This window comes from Echiichthys vipera, assembly GCF_963691815.1.
Source record: "Echiichthys vipera genome assembly, contig: SCAFFOLD_143, whole genome shotgun sequence".
NCBI lineage: Eukaryota > Metazoa > Chordata > Actinopteri > Perciformes > Trachinidae > Echiichthys > Echiichthys vipera.
This window is the reverse complement of record NW_028154782.1, coordinates 3,749-12,500: the sequence shown is the minus strand read 5'-3', so window position 1 is coordinate 12,500 and position 8,752 is coordinate 3,749. Positions and strand designations below refer to the sequence as shown.

Here is an 8,752-nt window from a genome sequence, read left to right as displayed (position 1 = left end):
TCAGGGCGCCCTCCCACTGTGCCTCCGTCCCGTGCCCCGTGCTTTAGGGTCCTTGTCCCCCCCTCCAGGCCCGTTTGTACTCACACTACCTGGGCCTCGGAGAATGCTTCTTGCTGCCTATACGTCATCACGCCGTAACACGTCACACGCATTGATGACGTCATGGCGATGCGTGGCTTTGTTTCCAGATCTTTCCGTAGACCTCGGAGTTTTTGTGCGTCTTGTCGACTGTTTTTGAATCTTTTCATCGACCAAATCTGCAGTAAACACTCCACCTCCGCATCACACCAACGTGAACCTTTCACCGCCATTGTTTGAAATGTCCGCGCATGGTCCCTCCTTCTTTTTTCTACGTCCCAACAGGCGCACAGGAAATGACCTCAGAACCACCGTAGGCCTCGTGCTCGTACACGTGCGCACGCTCGTGCTCGTACACGTGCAAACGTGCTTTACAAAAGCCCACCTCTCCCAAACGGGCCGTGGACGGCAAGCGTGCCGCTCCTAGACGTGGTACGGTTGCACTCACACTGGTCAAAGGAACCAGACTTTAGCCGTGAAACGAGCTGGGGCACGGGACGGAGGCACAGTGTGAGCGCGCCCTGAACCTGCGCTTAGACACGTCCGTTTAAACATCTGTAATTCTCCCGTGACCTTGTTCTTCTTCGTCTCGTCTCAGGGCCTGCTGAAGGTGGCGGTGGAGAACGCCCGCGTGCAGGACAAACACATCCAGGCGGAGAAGAGAGAGCTGAAGATGGAGCTCTACAGAGAACGAGAGATGAGAGAGAGTCTGGAACGACAGCTCACCTCCGAACTACAGAGCAGAGGTAAAGTGTTTTTACCTCACAGGCTCACGCTGGTCGCTGAAAGGCCTTCTGGGAAATGTAGGCGTGTGTTTCCTGTGCCCCCCCGTCACGTGATGGCGTCTCTTTCCTCCCTCAGCCTCCATCCAGAAGCGTCTGAAGAAGGAGAAGAAGGCCAAGAGGAAGCTGCAGGAGGCGCTGGAGTTCGAGTCCAAGAGGAGGGAGCGGGTGGAGGACGCCCTGAAACACTCGTCCTCGTCCTCCCCGTCTCCCGAGCCGCTGCACGTCGCCAACAACAACAACAACAACAACAACGGTACGGCGTCCGCGGGAGCTTTGTGTCCCCGTTAGCTCCAGAAAGAAAACGTAAAAAGTTGCGTTCATTGGAATAGAATCGAGAAAGTACATTGAGATTTTTTCCCGCCTAATACAGACGTTTAGCCACGCCCACTCCGCACCAGAATCTCAACTGCAGACCCGTCCGCGGTGAAGGTAGACGCTCAGGGCTAAGAGCTCCAGACACAAGGAGGCAGCTCCGCGTGGTGGACGGGTCAAACACTGGACTTTCACCTGACGGGCCGCCGCGGTTCGTGTCCCGTTCACGCGTCACTGTTGTTACGTTACAAACGCACTTATTTTAACCCCGCCCACTTTTGTTTCCCACCCCCTATCCGAGCGGTTTTGTCGCCTTTGGGCTTCTGATTTTAAAACGTTACCTCTGAGACGTGCAAGTGGGAAGTTTTGCTGAAGTTAGAGCGATACTCCGAACATAACAACGGCCGCAACTCAGATCGTAATGCTGCGTTTTCTGTATTTGATTTAACGGTGAATTTTCTTTCCATTGAAAAGTTACACGCGGGACTTTGAGATATTCCCAACTGGAGACTTCCAATTTGGATTTGTGGGTAATTTAAACAAACTGTCTCATATGAACGTTTTGTTTTGTCATCCATGCAAATGAAACAGTTAAATAACCTTTCAACAGGTTTATTTGTGAGAACTTTATCACGTTTTGAACAAAAATGTTAAATAAAACCAAGTTGAGGTGGTTCAGGATCATCTGGTAAGGATGAACCCTGGGCGCCTCCCTAGGGAGGTGTTCCAGGCACGTCCAGCTGGGAGGAGGCCTCGGGGAAGACCCAGGACCAGGTGGAGAGATTAGATCTCCACACTGGCCTGGGAACGCCTCAGGATCCCCCAGTTAGAGCTGGTTAATGTGGCCCGGGAAAGGGAAGTTTGGGGTCCCCTGCGGGAGCTGCTGCCCCCGAGACCCGACCCCGGATAAGAGGCTGAAGATGAGATGAGAAAAAAAAAAACACTCCCATTCAAAATTTTAAATAAAAATTGCCCCCATTCCTTCGCAAAATGTCCCAAAAATCTTCTCCGCGCTCCGCTCACGTGCTCCGATGGCACCATGTTTTCTAAAGAATTGTTACACCAGTGGTTAGGACTGTTGCCTCACAGTGAGAGGGTTCCTGGTTCGAATCCCGGCTGGGGCCCTTCTGTGTGGAGTTTGCATGTTGTCCCCGTGTCTGCGTGGGTTTTCTCCGGGTTCTCCGGTTTCCTCCCACAGTCCAAAGACGTGCAGGTGTTCGGTTCATTGATGACTCTAAATCACCCGTAGGTGTGAATGGTTGTCTGTCTCTGTTCGTCTCTATGTGCCCTGTGATAGACTGGCGTCCTGTCCAGGGTGGACCCCGCCTCACGCCCGATGTCAGCTGGGATCGGCTCCAGCCCCCCCGCGACCCCGACAGGGACGAGAGGCTGAAGATGAATGAATTGCATCCGTCTAATCCTCTAAATTCAACCCAATAAACCTTTGAAAGTGCCAAACTCCTCCGCAAACGTCCCCGAAATCTCCTCCGCGCTCTGCTCACGTGCTCAGACGACGGCGTGTTTTCGTTTTGGTGCTTTGACCATAACCACCGACCCAATAAACCTTTATTACCCCCCGAGGGAACAAGCTCTAGTGCAACAAAAACAAAACACACGACAGAGAGAGAGAGACCTACTGTACACACGGCAACAACAACAACGTTTGCGGCGTCTTGGTAAACCCAGGTTGTTGTCGAGCTGCGCGCAGGAACGCGCCGCTGTGTGTTTGTTTGCTTTTTATTGGCCGACCCACTGAGACTCTTCTTGTCTTTGGGTTTCAAACCAGACGCCGCCGCAGCCGAGGATAAACCTGAAGTTAATGGAAACCAGCAAGACAACGGCGCTGTACAAGGTACCTGAACACACACACACACACACACACACACACACACAGAGACACACACGTGGTGGGCACATGTATGTGTGTGTGTGTTGGGGCCCGGGCTGGATTAGTGGAGACATTACGCAGACACAGAGACACCGCGGCCTCCCTTTGATGTATGCACCTTATCAGACCCACATGTGAGCGCGTGGAAGTACTTCATTGAGCGTGTCAGCGCGGAAATGTGTGTTTGTAAGGTTGTGTGTTTGTAAGGTTGTGTGTTTGTAAGGTCGTGTGTTTGTAAGGTTGTGTGTTTGTATGGTTGTGTGTTTGTATGGTTGTGTGTTTGTAAGGTCGTGTGTTTGTATGGTTGTGTGTTTGTAAGGTTGTGTGTGTGTAAGGTTGTGTGTTTGTAAGGTCGTGTGTGTGTAAGGTTGTGTGTAAGGTTGTGTGTTTGTAAGGTTGTGTGTTTGTAAGGTTGTGTGTTTGTAAGGTCGTGTGTAAGGTTGTGTGTTTGTATGGTTGTGTGTTTGTATGGTTGTGTGTTTGTAAGGTCGTGTGTAAGGTTGTGTGTTTGTAAGGTTGTGTGTTTGTATGGTTGTGTGTTTGTAAGGTCGTGTGTAAGGTTGTGTGTTTGTATGGTTGTGTGTTTGTAAGGTGGTGTGTTTGTAAGGTCGTGTGTTTGTAAGGTTGTGTGTTTGTAGGGTTGTGTGTTTGTAAGGTTGTGTGTTTGTATGGTTGTGTGTTTGTAAGGTTTTGTGTTTGTAAGGTTGTGTGTTTGTAGGGTTGTGTGTTTGTAAGGTTGTGTGTTTGTAAGGTTGTGTGTTTGTGAGGTTGTGTGTTTGTAAGGTTGTGTGTTTGTGCTCAGGACGGTTACTTTGGGGGGAAATGTTGCGTTGTTTTTGGGAAAGTGGAGTTTTGCAGCTGAGAGTATCTGGTTTTTAAGCCGTGTCCTGTAAAAAAGTGATTTTTCGGGGTCCGGGCCGCGTGTTTCGACACCGATCAGAGTAAAAAACAACGATGTTATTGTTATTTTTCCTGTTTGCGGTCAGTGAAGCGGTGTCGCGCTGGAGAAACGCGTGATCGTGATCGTTCACAGGTTCAGAGGTTTGGGGCAGGAAGTAGTATTTTGAAAGGGTGTTAGGTCTGAACAGTCACTACTTTTTTTTTCCGGCCTTTTTTTGGACAAACTTTTCTACAACTTGTCCTGACTTTTTTATTCATGTCATAATATTAATAATAAAAGTCAGAATATACATTTTAAAAAGTCATAATTTTAATTTAAAAGTCATAAAATTAATTTAAAAAGTCATAATATTAATAAAAAGTCACAATATTAGTTAAAAAAATTCATAATATTAATTTAAAGTCATAATATACATTTTAAAAAGTCATAAAATTAATTTTAAAAAGCCAAAATATTAATAAAAAAGTCATAATATTAATAAAGAAATAAATAAAGTCTGTTGAAAAATCTGTTTAAAAGCAGAATAATTGTAGGACGTGTTTCCCAAACGAGAACATAAAGTTGCAAAGTTCTCCTGGGACGTAAAGACGGCAACATGTTGGGATTAATCTGCACATTTGGGGCGTTACTGAGTGAAACTGGTGGTGACTGGGGACGTTTTTGTCCCTGCTTTGGTTTAAAACGTCCTCCCTGACGCAAAAGTCAGCGCCGTTTACAAAACGGTGACGTTTCCAGGAAGTGAAGACGTGGACGATGACGCCACAGGATTTGTAATTGCCGGTATCTTCCTCAGAAGAGCGTCGGAGGGTGGAGACCTGGGTTAAAGTTGCGTGCGCGGAGAACGTATTATTCCAAAGAGGGTCCTCACAAGAGCAGAGCTGCCGCGCGCGCGTTAGTATGCACGCGGCGTCCTCTCTCCACCAGCTGTGCTCAGTCCTGCCTGACATTGAAAACCTTCACTTGAAGCGTGTGTATAAATGAATATTAACACACACACACACACACACACACACACAGGTTGAGTGTGTGTGTGTGATCTGTACCTGTAGGTGTGTGTTCTGGTGTGTTTTACCCACACACTGGTGAGACGGGGAACTCTAATTAGCTCTCTCTCCTCTTTAGACCCTTTTTAGATCCCCTCTCTTCTGCAAGCCAAGCACTCCGACACACACACACACACACACACACACCTGATTTCATTAATGTTGATTGGCCCAGTAGGACCCCTTTGCTGCCTTCCTCACACACACACATTGACAAACACACACTCATCCCTCTTGCCATAAAAGCATTTTGCACCTACGGTGGTTTACACACACACACACACACACACACACACACACACACACACACACACACACACACACACACACACACACACACACACACACACACACACACACACACACACACACACACACACACACACACACACACACACACACACACACACACACACACACACACACACACACACACACCTCTCTCACCTTCCACACTCTTAATTAACCAGTGAGGAGAAAACTGCTGAATACAAAGAAAGACATTGCATTACATTCAGAAAGAGAGAGAGAGAGAGAAGCAGGGGAAGAGAGAGAGAGAGAGAGAGAGAGAGAGAGAGAGAGAGAGAGAGAGAGAGAGAGAGAGAGAGAAAGAGAGAGAGGGGGGGGGGTAAAAAGAAGAGGAGTAGGATCGTTTCTCTCCGGTTGTTTAAAGAAGACCGGACTAATTGGCCGATACAAATATTATGAGAGATGGGAGGAAAGAAGGGAGAAGAGGAGGAGGAGAAGAAAGAAATGGATGAAAAAAGGAGAGAAAGGAGAAGAAATCAGGAACGATTGAGCAGCAAAAGGAGGAGTAGGAAGGGAAGGGTGGAGGTAGAAAAGACGGTGATGAGAGAGAGGGAGAAAGGAGGATGAGGGGGGATAAAAAAGGAGGGTAAGAGATGAAAAAGGGAGGAAGAGGAGGTGAAGACGAGAGATTAGAAAAGAAGAACGAGGAGAGAAGGGAGGAAATGAAAGGATGAGGAGAGGATACAACTGTGAAGAAGAGGAGAAAAGGGGGGATGAGGAATAAAAGAGATGAAGAGGAGGATAGAAAAGGAGGGTCAGAGAGAGACGGATGGATAGAGAGAAGGGATGAGGAAGAAGAAAGAAGGGAATAAAAATGGGTAAAAAGGAGGAGAAGAAAGTGATAGAAGTTAGGAAGGTGAGGAGAGGAAATGATGAAAAGGGGGAAGGAAGAGGGGGATGAGGAGAAGAGAGAAAGGAGGAGAAGAAAGTGATGGTGTGAGCTTAAAGGGGAAAGAGGGGAAGGAAGAACAGGTGGAGGAGAGGAAAGATGGAAATGAATCGGTGATGAGAAGGAGGAGAAGAAAGATGACGGTAAAAGAAAGGGATGGGGTCGGAGGAAGAGGAAGTGAAGAAAGGATAAAGGGGAAGAGGAAAGAGATGATGGAGGGAAAGACAGAGGAGAAGAGGAGAAGAAAGGAAAAGGAGGAAGAGAAGAAAGGAAAAGGAGGAAGAGAAGAAAGGAAAAGGAGGAAGAGAAGACAGGAAAAAGAGGAGAAGAAAGGAAGAGGAAGAAGAAAGGAAAAGGAGGAAGAGAAGAAAGGAAAAGGAGGAAGAGGAGAAGACAGGAAAAGGAGGAGAAGAAAGGAAGAGGAAGAAGAGGAGGAGAAAGGAAAAGGAGGAAGAGGACGAGAAAGGAAAAGGAGGAAGAGGACGAGAAAGGAAAAGGAGGAAGAGAAGAAAGGAAAAGGAGGAAGAGAAGAAAGGAAAAGGAGGAAGAGGAGGAGAAAGGAAAAGGAGGAAGAGGAAGAAAGGAAAAGGAGGAAGAGGAAGAAAGGAAAAGGAGGAAGAGGAAGAAAGGAAAAGGAGGAAGAGGAGGAGAAAGGAAAAGGAGGAAGAGGACGAGAAAGGAAAAGGAGGAAGAGGAGAAAGGAAAAGGAGGAAGAGGAGAAAGGAAAAGGAGGAAGAGGAGGAGAAAGGAAAAGGAGGAGAAGAAAGGAAAAGGAGGAAGAGGAAGAGAAGAAAGGAAAAGGAGGAAGAGTAGAAGAAAGGAAAAGGAGGAAGAGTAGGAGAAAGGAAAAGGAGGAAGAGTAGGAGAAAGGAAAAGGAGGAAGAGGAGGAGAAAGGAAAAGGAGGAAGAGGAGGAGAAAGGAAAAGGAGGAAGAGGAAGAAAGGAAAAGGAGGAAGAGGACGAGAAAGGAAAAGGAGGAAGAGGAAGAAAGGAAAAGGAGGAAGAGGAGAAGAAAGGAAAAGGAGGAAGAGGAAGAAAGGAAAAGGAGGAAGAGGAGAAGAAAGGAAAAGGAGGAAGAGGAGAAGAAAGGAAAAGGAGGAAGAGGAAGAAAGGAAAAGGAGGAAGAGGAGAAGAAAGGAAAAGGAGGAAGAGGAAGAAAGGAAAAGGAGGAAGAGGAGAAGAAAGGAAAAGGAGGAAGAGGAGAAGAAAGGAAAAGGAGGAAGAGGAGGAGAAAGGAAAAGGAGGAAGAGGAAGAAAGGAAAAGGAGGAAGAGGACGAGAAAGGAAAAGGAGGAAGAGGAGAAGAAAGGAAAAGGAGGAAGAGGAAGAAAGGAAAAGGAGGAAGAGGAGAAGAAAGGAAAAGGAGGAAGAGGAGGAGAAAGGAAAAGGAGGAAGAGGAAGAAAGGGAAAGGAGGAAGAGGAGAAGAAAGGAAAAGGAGGAAGAGGACGAGAAAGGAAAAGGAGGAAGAGAAGAAAGGAAAAGGAGGAAGAGGAAGAGAAGAAAGGAAAAGGAGGAAGAGTAGAAGAAAGGAAAAGGAGGAAGAGTAGGAGAAAGGAAAAGGAGGAAGAGGAAGAAAGGAAAAGGAGGAAGAGTAGGACAAAGGAAAAGGAGGAAGAGGAGAAAGGAAAAGGAGGAAGAGGAGAAAGGAAAAGGAGGAAGAGGAGGAGAAAGGAAAAGGAGGAAGAGGAGAAGAAAGGAAAAGGAGGAAGAGGAGAAGAACGGAAAAGGAGGAAGAGGAAGAAAGGTAAAGGAGGAAGAGGAGAAGAAAGGAAAAGGAGGAAGAGGAGAAGAAAGGAAAAGGAGGAAGAGGAGAAGAAAGGAAAAGGAGGAAGAGTAGGAGAAAGGAAAAGGAGGAAGAGGAGAAAGGAAAAGGAGGAAGAGTAGGAGAAAGGAAAAGGAGGAAGAGGAGAAAGGAAAAGGAGGAAGAGGAGGAGAAAGGAAAAGGAGGAAGAGAAGAAAGGAAAAGGAGGAAGAGGAGGAGAAAGGAAAAGGAGGAAGAGGACGAGAAAGGAAAAGGAGGAAGAGGAGAAAGGAAAAGGAGGAAGAGGAGGAGAAAGGAAAAGGAGGAAGAGGAGAAAGGAAAAGGAGGAAGAGGAGGAGAAAGGAAAAGGAGGAAGAGGAGAAAGGAAAAGGAGGAAGAGGAGGAGAAAGGAAAAGGAGGAAGAGGAGAAAGGAAAAGGAGGAAGAGGAAGAAGTGGTTAGTTAAAGGATGGGAGAGGAGGAAAAAAAGGGCAGGAGAAGGAGGGATGAGGAAGAGGAGGGCAGGAGAAGGAGGGGTGAGGAAGAGGAAAAGAGAGGAAAAGGAGGAAAAGGAGAAGAAAGGAAAAGGAGGAGGAGGAGGAAGAAGTTGTGAGGTAAAGGAGGAAGAGGAGGAAAAGGAGGGCATGAGAAGGAGGGATGAGGAAGAGGAGGGCAGGAGAAGGAGGGGTGAGGAAGAGGAGGGCAGGAGAAGGAGGGATGAGGAAGAGGAGGGCAGGAGAAGGAGGGATGAGGAAGAGGAGGGCAGGAGAAGGAGGGATGAGGAAGAGGAGGGCATCAGAAGGAGGG

At 47.5% G+C, this 8,752-nt stretch overlaps 1 protein-coding gene across 1 annotated transcript in view; it reads left to right on the top strand.

Moving 5' to 3' along the window:
• The window catches only part of LOC310966415 (dachshund homolog 2-like), a gene marked incomplete at both ends in the record, with an annotated part of 11,434 nt that extends 8,407 nt beyond the window's left edge, over nucleotides 1-3,027 (top strand). The window contains 3 exons of the mRNA XM_083941005.1: nucleotides 677-824; nucleotides 940-1,116; nucleotides 2,962-3,027. Coding sequence (XP_083797131.1) covers nucleotides 677-824; nucleotides 940-1,116; nucleotides 2,962-3,027 — 391 coding nt within the window. The remainder of the gene's footprint in view (nucleotides 1-676; nucleotides 825-939; nucleotides 1,117-2,961) is intronic.
• Between the last annotated feature and the right edge of the window lie 5,725 nt (nucleotides 3,028-8,752).